Source organism: Thunnus thynnus, chromosome 12 (assembly GCF_963924715.1).
Source record: "Thunnus thynnus chromosome 12, fThuThy2.1, whole genome shotgun sequence".
Lineage (NCBI taxonomy): Eukaryota > Metazoa > Chordata > Actinopteri > Scombriformes > Scombridae > Thunnus > Thunnus thynnus.
This window is the reverse complement of record NC_089528.1, coordinates 25,904,345-25,918,394: the sequence shown is the minus strand read 5'-3', so window position 1 is coordinate 25,918,394 and position 14,050 is coordinate 25,904,345. Positions and strand designations below refer to the sequence as shown.

The 14,050-nt window shown below is 38.5% G+C and overlaps 1 protein-coding gene across 1 annotated transcript in view; it reads left to right on the top strand.

Moving 5' to 3' along the window:
* LOC137194583 (contactin-associated protein-like 4) overlaps window positions 1–14,050 on the top strand; it is a 120,507-nt gene that overhangs the window by 94,036 nt on the left and 12,421 nt on the right. Inside the window, exons 18-20 of the mRNA XM_067606620.1 lie at window positions 5,289–5,528; window positions 9,070–9,294; window positions 11,009–11,142. Of these exons, the coding sequence (XP_067462721.1) occupies window positions 5,289–5,528; window positions 9,070–9,294; window positions 11,009–11,142 (599 nt within the window). The remainder of the gene's footprint in view (window positions 1–5,288; window positions 5,529–9,069; window positions 9,295–11,008; window positions 11,143–14,050) is intronic.

The window sequence follows — 14,050 nt, the reverse complement described above, 5'->3', positions numbered from 1 at the left end:
CAGTCACTGTTATCATTTGATGTGATGTATTTTCTGTTAAAGTGTCTTTGAGGAAGCTGTTTAGAGCTGAAATGTAAATGTAGGTTACACATTATATCTCAGTATGTATGTGTATAAATAAAGCGTATTATCTGTTGAGCTTTTATGCAATCATAAGCCACAATGTTGCTGTACAAGCTGTATGTACAGTTTATTTATGAGCCATAATCCTATATTCAACAAATGCATAAGGAAAAATATTTGTTTGGATTTCTAATCCTAGTTTACATTATGGATAACTAAGCTGTATTATCATTGTGCATTTATAAGACTTTCACAGATTTATAAGTAAGTCTACTCATTTGTAGGAATTAATAAGACATAGCGTTGTTGTCTATGAGCCATAATTCCATAAACATTGTATTTATGAGCCTTAATTATTCCTTATACAGATTTACATGACAGTGAAATACATTGTGTCAATTAATAACCCGTGTTATCGCCTTGCATGGATTTATAAGCCATAGGATTGCTTTTTCCAGTCTCTATATTGCCATTTGTATGTGTAAAATATCCACATGCAGCAGTTTCAGGTGAAAGATATTTGCATTCATTGCAAACAGCATCTCGCATTACTCGTTGTATTGTCTGGTGTGGATAGATAAGCTGTAGTTTATTGGTGCTGCATTAGTGTCCGTGTTGGCTGGTGTGTTCAGATATTGGTTTTCTGCATCCCATGAGTATTTCCATTGACTTTAAAAGAAAACCTGGTGTAATCAGTTTCCTTTCAAGGTACTGTTTGATTTCAACTTCACAAAGAGGTCAAATCTAATCATCCTTGATCAAATCATTATTATCCGCTTTTATCAAAATTTTTTGTAGTTGCTGTTTTCCTCAGCAAACATTAAGGTTTTGCAACACTGCATTCCACATCAGTGTGGAAACAACAGAAACAATTTTGTTTAAGTTGTTTCATTTCAGTCATTTATTGAGCAAAAATGTCAAACACTCTCTGGTTCCAGTTCCTGGCTTAAGCAGATTTGATACTTTGCTCTGTTGTATACATTTAAAATTGATAACATTTCAGACTTTTTAGTGGACAAAATAGGGTATTTAAGAATGTAACCAAATGCTCTTTGACCTACCAGTATTTTACAGATTAGTCTATTAACTGATAACAAGACCCAGAGTCTGCAGCCACACAAGCGTTTCTGTGAGGCTGCACTTAGGCACAGCTGTGCTTTGAGCTAAATCTAATGCTGGCATACTAACATGTTCTCAGTGACAATACTAACATGCTGATGTTTAGCAGGCATAATGTTTACCATGTTCACCATCTTAGTTTAGCTAGTTAACATGCTAATTAGCACTAAGTTCAAAATACAGTTGAGCCTGATGGAAATGGCTTTAGTTTTGCAGGTATTCAGTCAAAGTATTGTGCAAATTAAAATTTTGACCTGTTGATGGCACTAGATGAAAAGTCAGGGGATCACAAAGTTATCACAGTAAATTGTGAGGGGAGATATGGATATCTGTACCAAAATTCATAACAATCCATCCAATCAAGACACTTTCTTCAAAACCACAGTTGTCAACCTCATGGTGGCGCTAGAGGTAAAGTCAGAGGATCACCAAAGTCTTCAGGATTCATCCTCTTGGGACCATGAATGTCTAACAATTTTCAATTTCAATCCATTCAATATTTGTTGTAATAATTCAGTCTTTTGAACCGACTGAACAACATTGTCATCCCTAGAGCCCTGCTGCTAGTGTGGCTAAAAACAATTACATGATGATCAAGGAATATGTGCTGACATTATTTACCAGAATTGTTGGCAATGGATGTTTGTATTAAAATGTTTGACTTGACAGTCACAATTTGATTTAGTACAGATATGAAGAATTTGCATATCCACTCTTTGTTTTGTCAAAAAACAGTCACCGTTATAAAGTTTTGAACCGACTGAACGACACTGTCATCCCTAGAGCCCTGTGCCAGTGTGGCTAAAAACAATTACATGATGATAAAGAATTAATCATTAGTTGCAGCCCGACTGTACTCTTTGATCATTTATTCAATGTCTACCTCACAAATATGTTGCAGATGGCCCTATTCTGTATGTGTTTATCGCATAATATCCTTTTATCTTCAGACTGTAATTCTCCTGTCAGAGCAGTGTGGTTGAAGCTCTCGCTGCTGCAAAATTTTCCTCTGCTAAAACCCCAGATTTGGGTTTATTCACTCTTCCTACACTTTGCTTTCTGAGCCTGCAGGTTGAGGTTCTTTGTATTTTGAACCACGTACATTGCCTTTGATGATTGCTTTGATCGCTGAGATCATTGAGACCGTAATCGTCTTGTTAGGGCCAAGGTTATATACAGTATGAGGTTGAAATTCTCACTGATCTTGAAGGTCCCACTGATAGCTTTGCTCCTTTGGTCCTAGGTAGAGTTTATCTGCATTTGGATTCTTTGATCTTTGCTTTGATCTTTACTCCAAAAATCCCTCATTATGCTTCATATAAATGGTCTTACCATCCCAGAAGTGATGCTTGTAAGCACTGTCTTCATTTGATGTTGAGAAGCTGTCATCTTTGTTTGAGCTAAAGTTGTAAAGTTGGATGTGCTTTAAAACCCTCACCAGTTTACCTGTTCAAAGTTTCCAGATTCTGAAGGCATCACTCTCATTGGCTGTTCACAGAATTGAGTGTCTACATACTTCAGAATGATCTTTTCTTTAGTCTATCCAAAAACTCATTATGACAAAGGTAGCGACAAAACCAACTAAAACTTAAAGGCAACATATTATGCTTTTTTGTGATTTTTTGTTATTTTTTATACTGTTATAATGTCAGATGTCTGTGTTAAACATGGTCAAAGTTCCAAAACTTGAGGTGAACGTATGTAGAAATGTTCCCTGCAAGTCAAAAACCAGGGCTTCAGCCTCCCCTTACGCTTCATTTGCAATGTCACCTCTACTTCCTTGTCATCATGATGTCAGATTGTTCACGCATGCCCACAAACAGCCGTTTATTCCATTGCTAGGGTTGTTACATGGGATGTATATGTTGTCCACTTGCATATTCCAGATCGAATTTGGGCTTGAACATGTATGTTGCCTCTGGTACCACTAGAAGTCAGCCAAAGGGCAGCTTCCAGAAGATAACCAATCAGAACAGAGTGAGCTCGTCGGAGGGGGGCCCTTAAAAAGACAGGAGCTAAAACAGCCTGTTTGAGACAGACTGAATTGAGGGGCTGCATAAAGGGTATAAGATAAATAAGGAGTTCATCATGTCAATCATGTGAAGATATACCAGCTAAATATAGGTCTATAACTACAGACATGATACGTCCCCTTTAAAACTTACTGGAAATTGAAGTTTCTGAATAACACTGTTTCTTTAATGGCTACCTGACTTTCCACCAGCAGGTGTAAATAATAAACTTGAACTAATTCCGCTATTGTGAGACAGAAAGATTCTACAAATCCCCAGATTACATGACATGACAAAATCTTTTAACGTTTAATCCCAACATTTGTAATATATCCATGCATGACTGTTGCAGTATAGTAAGGTTAGGATAAGACGATGGTTGGGGTATGAAAGTCTCCAGCATTACCATTAGTTACCCCAGAACTCCACACCCTTATTCACCTTGCTACATGAGGTGCAAAATTCTGCTCTGCTGCTCTGATTTGCTTATACTTTTCTATGAAATCCTCCCTGCACTATGTCCTACCCCAGCATTAGATTTAAACAGAAAACATTTTAAATGAAATTAGCAAAATACTATCAAATTGTTGTTTAATTGTGATTCTTGAGATAAAATCATTAACTCTTGCAGTCGGTTCCTTTAGAGCTTGGTTAGGAAATTTTCTATGAAACATTTAACTTGTTAAGTCCACATTTTTGTCAGCTTATTAAAAACTACTCTTCTCCATTGTGTCATTTTGGATTGAGGGAATTTTCACTTCTGTGCTCCTTTTTGTATTGTCTACCTGTTTCAATAATTTACTGTGTATAGCTTGCATCAGAGCAAAGAGAGGGGCACAACAGAGCTCAGAGAGGGGTGAAAAACTGCAGCTGCTGAACAGTAGGAAGTTGTCATCTTCGAAAGCTGAGAGCAAAGTGCTGGCATGTCTGAACTCTGAGGGCAATAACAATTTCAATCTGTGATCTTTGCAGAAATGACAGGTTGTCAGGTTTGAACTCAGTACGTGTGTGTGTGTCTGTGTGTGCAAAGGTAGAGATATATTTTTGATGTTGTTTCACTGTCCTCGGGTTTATAGCTGTTATAAAAAAAAAAACCTGACAAATTGCAAGTGAGGTGCTGGATGTTGCAAGGAAATGTGATGGAAAGGGAAGGAAATCTGCCTTCCTGCTCCACACAGACACATACAGCAAAGCAGTTCACCATCTAGTTAGTCAGTCAACAGCTAGAATGATGCTATACAGACAGACCTAAAGACATCTGATGAAAGTTATTTACCTGAATCAGTTTTCCACCTACAGCTTGTTGCCTCAGTGCTCTTTCATCATTGTGTCATTTCATAAGAAGAATGCTGACAGCTTCGAGCCTCTGGCGGAGCAAAGGAGACATGTGGATCTGCTGTGGATGACAGCAGGAGAAGAAATGAAAAACTGTAGATAAAGAAAACACAGAGACTTGTCAACACACAAAAGCTGGGACAAAGAAAACAGAGTGTATACTGCTATACACAGAAACATTTGTTCAGTGTTTGTTCTAGGAGTGCTAGCATTGATTCCTACATGCTTTAATGCTGATTGCTTATAATATTAGCGGTGAAGCAGATTCAGACACACAGGAAGTTTAAAGATCTCCTCCAGACATGTTTTAAGATGTATGTAAAATGTTCTACTTTGAATAATAATTTGTGTCTGGTGTATCTTGTTAAAATCTTTAAAATGACATCTACTCTTTCTCCCAGAATCTATTAACATGCAAATATATTTCATCTCAGAAGTTCAGCTGCTGGACACAAGATGAGTCCTACGTCACTGTAAAGTCCATTCTCAGTGTATGTGTACTGGAGGCTTCTAGTTTCTACTTCACACTTGAATATTGGACCGGAATTGGTATCCAAACTATTTTTGATGTCACAAATCATGCTCGTAGGCCTGCCCCTTAAAATTGGATTTTCAATGAGCACAGAGTTCAAACATTCAGCTGAAGGAACAACAAGAAAAAAACACATTTTTGAGTGAAGGGGGACTTTAAAGTAAAACATCATCTGTGTAGAGAAATGTAAAACTAATAAATGTCATGCAATGTTTTTATGTTTTCAGGAGGTACAGCGTCCAGGCAGAAGGGCTTTCGAGGTTGTATTCGCTCTCTGCAGTTGAACGGTGTTACCCTGGACCTGGAGGAGAGGGCGAAGATCACGCCCGGGGTTCGACCCGGCTGCCCGGGTCACTGCAGGAGCTACGGCTCGCTCTGCCAGAACCATGGCCGCTGTGTGGAGAGAGCCAGTGGCTTCCACTGTGACTGTGGCCTGTCAGCCTTCACTGGAGTCTTCTGCCACAGAGGTACACACAGTATATGTTACAGCTGCAATGATTAGTCAGTAAATCAATTCAATATTTTGATAATTGACCGATTGTTTTCGTAATTCTTAAGCAAAAATTCCCAAAATTTGGAGGTTTTGGCTTCTAAAATTAGAGGATTTGAAGCTTTTTTGTGTCATATCTGATAGTGAACTGAATATCTTTGGGTTCTGGACTGCTAATCAGACAAAACAAGACATTTGAAGATGTTGCTTTGGGTTTTTAAAAAAACAGGCATTTTTCATTATTTTCTGACACTTTATAGACAGAACAATTAATCAGTTATTCAAGAAAAATAATTGGAAGATTAATCGATAATGAAAATAATTGTTAGTTGCAGCCCCAGTATACATACTTTAAAGAAAAGCAAGTCATACCATTGAATTTCTGCATGTTGACAAATGTTAGGAAGTTATTTTACAGGTAGTTTTGTATTAAATAAATCTTGAATTTGGAAGGAAAATTTGTGACTTTCCTCTCACTTTCGTGGCTTTGCAGACCCATAGTGCAGAATGTCACACTCTGTAAAACATGTTTAAGTTCTGTGGACAAAGTCTTAATAAAGCAGAAGACATTTAAAGGGTTTGTTCCATCATATATTGCCCTTTAACTCAAAATTAATGGTGCCATCTGCCTTGACCTCTCAGTAGGAGACCTGTCTAACCACTTTACTACATGCTATACGGTGTCACATTATGTCTTCATTCCCTCCCCTCTGCTTTACATTTACTCTAGTTGGCTCATATATCTCATCAGCCAAGGTCAGAGCTGTGTGATGTTACGTGTCTGCTTGTGGTTCCTTTAAGAGGAGAATGAAAGACTAAACACAGGAATTTCCCTGAGAGTCCTTCACTCTGCAAATCAACCCTGAACACAGGATGTGAATAAAAAGTACTGAAGATAAACATAGAGGTAGAGATAAGAATAAACAGTATACTTACAGTACTTGCAATATTTACGGCCATGTGTAGGTATTTTGCTTCTGTCTAAAGATATATAGGATCTATATCATTCCAGAGAACCTTTCACTGCTTTTACCGCACTTAACACTCATCAAGTAATACTTAGCTACCGTGTGACATCAAAGGTTTGATGCAAATTGTTTCTGTTTGATGTGTTGGAGGCTATATTCGTCATCCTTTGATGTGAAATTCATTACAGTAAGAAATGCGTCATCACATTGACCTTTACGCCTGAGTTCAATAACTTTAGCAATTTTAAGAGACCTCTTCCCACCAACTATTGGTATCAACTCTACTTATCTGCATCTATGTCAGCTGGTTGAGGCACAGAGAGTGTAATGTTTTCGTGAACTAGTGCATAGATCTAGCTGTGTTTAACGAGTTAAGCTCTGTTTCCTGACGACTTTAAACGTTGCTTCCTATAATTAGTATTTAGTATACTGGTATTTTGACAACAGCTTTGTGTTCTCTGCCAATCTTATTAAGTAACACAAAGTTGTTGAGACACTGTACATATTTTATTGAGCTTAAATAGGCCTGAGCTATTTATTATAATATTGACACAGAGTTGGAAGTTACTGTATATATATGACTTACACTTTGCCAGGGAAACAATTATTCTCATCCTGAAGATATTGAGCAAGAATTCTACTGGAGGAAAAAAACAAAAGAGCTGGTGCAAAGTGAAATAAATGGTGTTTGTGCAGGTGGAAGAGTCAATGGATTCAACTTCCAAGAAATCTATCAATAAAACAAATCCAAAGTAATAAACAACTTTGCTGCTATTTGCTGCTGTGAATCACAGCGGCATTAGAATAACAAGGTTTGAACACACGTTTAATGCTGTGCATGCAATATAATACAATAGATGTGCTAATTATCATGTCTATGAAGACTGAAAGTTGTTGAGACCGTTTTAGCGATGTGTTCATTCATCTATCTGGATCGTAAGAACTATGAGGCTGATGATTGTGATTCTGTTGTTTTGGATTGCGTTAAAATATTATTATTAACAGTGTTCATGTCATTTTGTCCCCTCTCTATAAATGTAATGTATATTCTGCATTAAACATTCAGCTGACCATTCATAGATTAGGGGATCATATAAATACTATGTAAGCTCTGTGGTTGATAACCTAATATAGAACAGAGTCTGTTATAGAAACATCAGACTCAGATGTATTAAGAAACTGATCCCATCCATCCCCCTGAAAGCTCCTCAGTAGGCACATAAACCAAAACTTAGTTTTTGGGCCCATAGAGCATGTGTATTAATGTCATTTGTACCATTTATACACACACATATGAATGGTAATGAAAATTATACTGATAAAACTCTTTGTGATTTCAGAATTTCAACCATTAGGTTCTATAGAAATTAAAGTCTCAAAGAGAAGAGGTGGGCTAAAAGTTAGAGAAGCAGGCTTGTGACTTGAAGGTTGCTGGTTTGACCTTCTAGTCCCAAATCACAGACTGGCAGAATAAATCTGAGTGGGGAAAGTGAAAGAACACCCCGTGCCCAACCCTCATTGCCACCACTAATAAGAGTTAAGTGCCCTTGGAGCAAGTCCACCAATCTCTCCTGTGAAGCTGCTCAGTGGTCTCGAGATCACACTGAGGTTGTGAGATCTGAGACCGAGGGCCTTCCCGCAGAAAAGAGCACAGTGAAGCCTCCATGTCAAAATTCAGCTTTCAAAGGCTCTGTAAATTTTCTTCTCTGTTTTCCAGTTGGTTTGTTGGCAACTTTTGTGTTCCTGTGTTAACTGTTTGGATTTGGCTTTGTACCTTGTTTTGATTGTAATTGCATTTGGATTCCCAGCCAAAGCACAGATTTGATGAGTGGCAGGTTGGCCTGTTCTTACAAAGGTTTTTCTCTAACCAGATGTTCACATATTCAGTCCCTCCAATAGCCACTGTGTTAGTCAACAGCTAAGCATCCTGTTCAGTTAATCAAGATTTCCTGCTCATTTTAAGGGGGGGCTTTCATACGTAATCATTCGGTGCAGTTTAATGAACTCTGGTGCATTTGCTCGTGTTGTTCGGATCATTTAGGCTGGTGTGAAACCTGTCAGTTAAGACCACCTGAAAAGGTTTTGTTCCTGATCTAACTCTGGTGCTGTTTGTTTGTTGTGTGAGAGAGCATCTCAAGTCATTGTGAATACTGTAAGAGGAAATGTGAAATCCCTAAAATGTAGATGTAAAGGCACTTTAAAAACAAGAAAGAAAACATACTCATCTTGATAAAAAAAAAAAAATCACATGCAGAACTCTTCTTCTGAAAATATCAAAAAGTCTTCATTTATCTCTCAAGGATCAAAAGGTTTGGAGTCTTTGTAGTCTTGCATAAGTCAAAGGCCAAAAATGAAAGATTTTTTAAGGCTGTAGTTTTTGGTAGACAGAGTTGCCTTGGATATCTTGATATTTGTTTGGCCAGCATAGGTCCCAATGTTTTCATAGGACAACTTGTTTTTATATATCTTGCAAAATCAGCTTTCCTTATTCCGATTTTGACGAATAAAAGCCTGCAGTAAGCATTTCTGTGGTTGTCCCCCTTACTCCAGAGGTGTCTGCCAGCTTCAAGTCGGGAACGTCTGTCAGCTACACCTTTAAGGAGCCCTACGAGTTAAGCAGGAACAGCAGCGCCTTGCCGTCCTCCATCTACTCTGACATGACCTTGAGAGGAGAGAACATCTCCCTGAGCTTCAGGACGAACCAGAGTCCGGCTCTGCTGTTTTACATCAGCTCTTACTACAGAGAATACCTGGCGCTGCTCATCAACAAGCACGGTGAGGAGGAAGACTTTTATTATGAAGGAGTTTGTTTGTTTGGCTTGTGTTCAAGTTTGAGGTGGAGTTTCTAATTTTCACTAAAATCTTCTTACCCACCTTGACTTCTCTTTCCTGCAGCTTTTATTTATATATTTTTAACAAGATTGCACAAGCTTGAGATTGTGTATTGCTTTTTTATAAAAAAAAAAAAAAACCTCCTTAATCTTTTTCATCCTTTTCCTTACTCCTCTACTTCAGGTCATTCAGCCCATTCAGAGGTTGAGTGTCCTCTATTATTCATGAAAAGCTTCTTATAAGCCTCTCTTCCTCCTTCCCTGCCTTTTTCCCCGAGCCTTCATTCACCCACTTTACATCTTTTTTTAACTCTAACTCCCCTCATCTAGACCCATCCCTCATTTACCCGTTCATTACATGTCTTTTCCTCTCCTTCTTTTCCTACTAAGTTTTTTCCTTTTTTTTACCCTTTTTAAGTAGTTTTGCCCACTTCTTCAAACCAGAAATGATCTTATCAAGACATTTTCCTTTTGGCTACTCTTTGTCTCCCGCCCTCAACTTTTTCCAATTACTTGACTCTCCTTTTGTCTCCTCCCAGCCTCTCATCTTAACTCTCCTCTTCCTCTCATCCTCGCTCCTGTCATCTTCTCCCAATATCGACCTTTCTTCCTTTTCCTGCTCCCTCCCTCTCTCTGCTCTGCTCTGCTCTGCTCTCCAGCTTTACTAGATCTATCAGGATCTGTCAGATCTTTCCTTTCTCTGAATTCACCCCGTCAGCTTCTACCGCCTTTTAATCCATCCAGCCGAGCCGGCTATTATGTTTTATCTCGGGCTGAAAAAAAAAAAAGAGTTCACTGGTCTTATCACTGAGACCTGATGAGTGATGCTGAGGGAATAAGAGTTTCGTGGGCGGCTAATGGGTGGCAGGTCAGTGAGCTACTAAATAATAATAAAAGAAAAACTTGCTGATGTGTTTTTATAAACTTCTGAATCAAATAATTATGTTGTTAATGATGTCGTTGTTAAGTATGTTAATTATGTTGGACAGCAGGGCATTAAGGTTTCTTGCTGACCGTGGAGTCGTCAGGTAAATGCACTTATACTGAAGTGTCCAGTTAAATCTCTCAGAGCTTCCTCTTGTTCGGCTCATCTCTTATTTCTTTTCCCATCTGCTGCAGTTACACCTCCTCAGCCCAAACACAGCCATATTAAGACCCATATATTTATTGTCAGAAACAGCTAGAATTACAACAAATAATAATTCCCTATTTGTATATACACGTTTGTTAGAAAATAGATAGTGAATAAATAGTGAATCACAATAGTGTAATATTCTTTATGGGATTAATACTTGATTGAAATGATAATATATGTTATTATGAATGCATCTGAAGGACCATGTATTATTTCTTATCCTTCTGTTTCATCGTTAAAGCCCATAGACATCACTTGGCTTTCATTCAATCTGCACTTAAAGCTCTTAATATTTGGAAAGTAATTAGATTTTGGGTTGCGTGGGAATTGATTGATATTGATAGGGAATTAGCTCTAATCCTCTTAATATGGAAAGCTTTATTAATTCAGATACTCATCATTCAGATGCATCACTGAAGTGAAAAATAAAGCAAAGATTAGAAGAGAGGACTGGGATGTTTTCATCAAGAGAAAAAGTTTCAGTTGGAAAAACTTCTGTGTGTGTGTGTTTGTGTGGGTGAAGATAAGCTGGAGGTGAGATACAAGCTGGACAGCAGCAGAGAAGCTGAAGTGTTGAGGAGCAGAGTGAGGAGCCTGGCCAACGGACAGCTACACACTGTGACCATCAGGAGACTGACAGACTCTGTGTCTGTGCAGGTAAGACACACAACACACACTGTAATCATAATTTACACCATGTTGCTACAGAGAGTTGGATGAACTCACAATACCGTGTTTCAGGAGATTTGCCTGAAAAGTATGGAAGTATATAGACGACAAAATATTTGAGAGCACAAAACTAATTCTGAGCACTATTCAGTCTGCAAATTAACATTTTAGAGTGTGCAGGAAAAGATTTGTATGAGCAGAATTAGATTTGTGTGCGAGCTAGGACACAATTGTAAATGTAATTTAAGATGATTTAAGCCTGCAAAAGGAATCGTGTAACCACATTTGAACAATCAATAAGGCTTCGCTCTCTCATAATTACCAAAGCTATTCACTCTCACTTTTGGCAAATCTGAGCCGCCTGAGCTAAAACTCAAATTGAGAGAAGAGTGCAATCAATTTGACCTGGAAGTGTCACCCTGTTATACTCCTGCTTCTGCTTTCCAAATAAAAGCTGGAGACAAAGAGCAATGTTTTCATTCATTTAAAAATCTAAATATGTTGATCGTTATTGTTGATTTAGGGCTACCATATATGCAGGGTTTCCGACGTGCTCTCATCGTACAGACTCAAAAATCATTGACAAGTAGCCCCTTTTGCTCAGCTTGTGCCAAAATACCTGGAGAAATGGGGAGAGTTTGTGTTTAATTTAATATCATTTTAATCAATAAAAGAGGAAGGAACAAACAGAGTCTCGTCTCGACAGGACTGTGTTGTTTCTCTCAGCGATAATAAAGCCCCAGTGATTACAGAAGAGCTACGGCAGGGCAGCGGGGACAAACTACACATTAGAAGAGAGCTTCAGATGAAATATGAAGCATCTTAATCTTATCTGGATCTACTGAATCTCTTATCTTGTTAACAACAGCCTCAGATGATATATAAGGTAAACTTCATCTAACCAGGACCCAGCAGCCTGAATGTCTGTATAATTATCAGCACCCTGAGATGAAATACAAGGTGACCTCGTCTTGCATGGGTGCAGCCTCCTGATTCACTGTGTTGTGAGGCTTCAGTGAAATATGAGGTGAATCTCATCTTGCCTGTTTCCATCATCTTGAATCATTATATTGTTAGCAACATACTCCGGGGACATCAGGTGAACCTCAACAAGAGTTTCACTGTGTCGTTTCTTGATGGCCAGCAGCCTCGCTGTCTCAAAGCCACATATTATTGTCTCGAAACTAGTCACAGAAGTGGACAGTATCATGTCATCTCCCCTGAGCAGATGTCCCATTGAAAAATGACTCACTGAGGCCTAAATCACTCTGGGCAACCAATACACTGTGTCCTCTGCACTGTTATCAGAGAGGCCAGAGTCCAGTGTTTTCCTCTGAGGGTTTCTTGTTTATCTCACAGCATGCTCCAGTTAGTCCACTCGGTTCATACTCTGGAGGACAAACACTCCTAATATAAAATGAATCATATCAATTGGAAGCAAAGAAAACTTTAGACCTGGAGTTTATCTTTCAATACCAGCAGAACGAGCCTGTCATCATTATTTTGGCTTTCAACCATTTATAATGATTTTGGTAATGTGGTTAATTGCTGATTGCTAGCAAATTTACACCAATAAAGAACAATGTCAACTAAGGTTGGTCCTGTGTTGATCTCAAATGATGTGGCCCTGTCAAAATCCAGTTTTAAGACCATTATCATTTCAGTTTTGTGCTTATGTGGTACATATGAATAAAATAAAGTTGCGGTTTATCAAATTACCACATCTTAATTGACATGCAGAAACCTTGGGGCCATGCCAGCATCAGTTCTGGGTGGGCCAGAGTTTGCCCTGTTGCACCTGTAACCAATTGCAACTAGAGGTCAACAAATACTTTATCAGATTTTCAGGTGGTGTTAAGTTTCTCTTTAAGAAATTTAAATCACCTCTCCTCAGACACACTAATTTCACTTGTAGGAAGCAATCTGTGATTATTATATTTGCTACAACCATCCAGTGCATCTGTACGGACGTAAACTGTGGCTAGCTAGTAACAAGACTGACCGTTTTTCCTTGTCTCTCTGTTCAAGACGAGCAATTTTTTCAACTTTAATGAAGAGGGATCTGATAATGATTGTGCGGACGTATGTATTTTCCTCAGTTTGGACCACCTTGAACGTAACCCACATTTATTCAAGTCCACTTGTGCCACTTTAAGCTAAGTCTTAAAACATCTGGTGTGTATGAGATGAAGAGGAGCAGATTGCCCATTAATCACAGCTCTTCCTGTCCACATGTTGAAGTGTCTATAAGCAAGATGATGAACCTGATATCCAGGTCAGCGATTTGTGTAGGTAAATGGGTAAATGAGAGACTATGATCTGTGTCTATTTGTTTTGTACACAGCACTCCAAAACCACAGAATCGCATGACACAAAATGTAATTCAGACAGAAACAAAACAGACATTCACAAAATCACCCCCATCAGATTTAAAGAGTGTGCCTTAACTGTTATTTTAATGAGGTTTTCAAGTCAAGTGATACCTCATTGCATTTAAAACTCCTACTCACAAAGTCAAAGTCAACTAAAAAGTAAAAATGTTATCCCAAAATAAAGTATCTCCTCAGGCGTTGGTGTTACATTGCCTTTAAATGCTGAAGTTTAGTTGGAAACTTCAGTTTTGGCCCCGATTAGCTTTCCTCTCCACGGCCATATGGCGAGGCTTCTCTGTGGAGCAGCCCTCATTAAAATAATCTCCAGTGGAGAATTTCACCCCAGATGACTGAATGTTTTTCACTGAAAGTATGGACTCTGTCGCTCATTTCTCCCACCGAGCTGGTGAGATGAAACATAAAGGGAAAGCTGAACAGTGTGGCAGAAATTCAATTATAAACGGATGTCGTTCCAAATTCAGATATCCACAGTTTTTAAACTTCTGCCCTGATAAAATAATGGC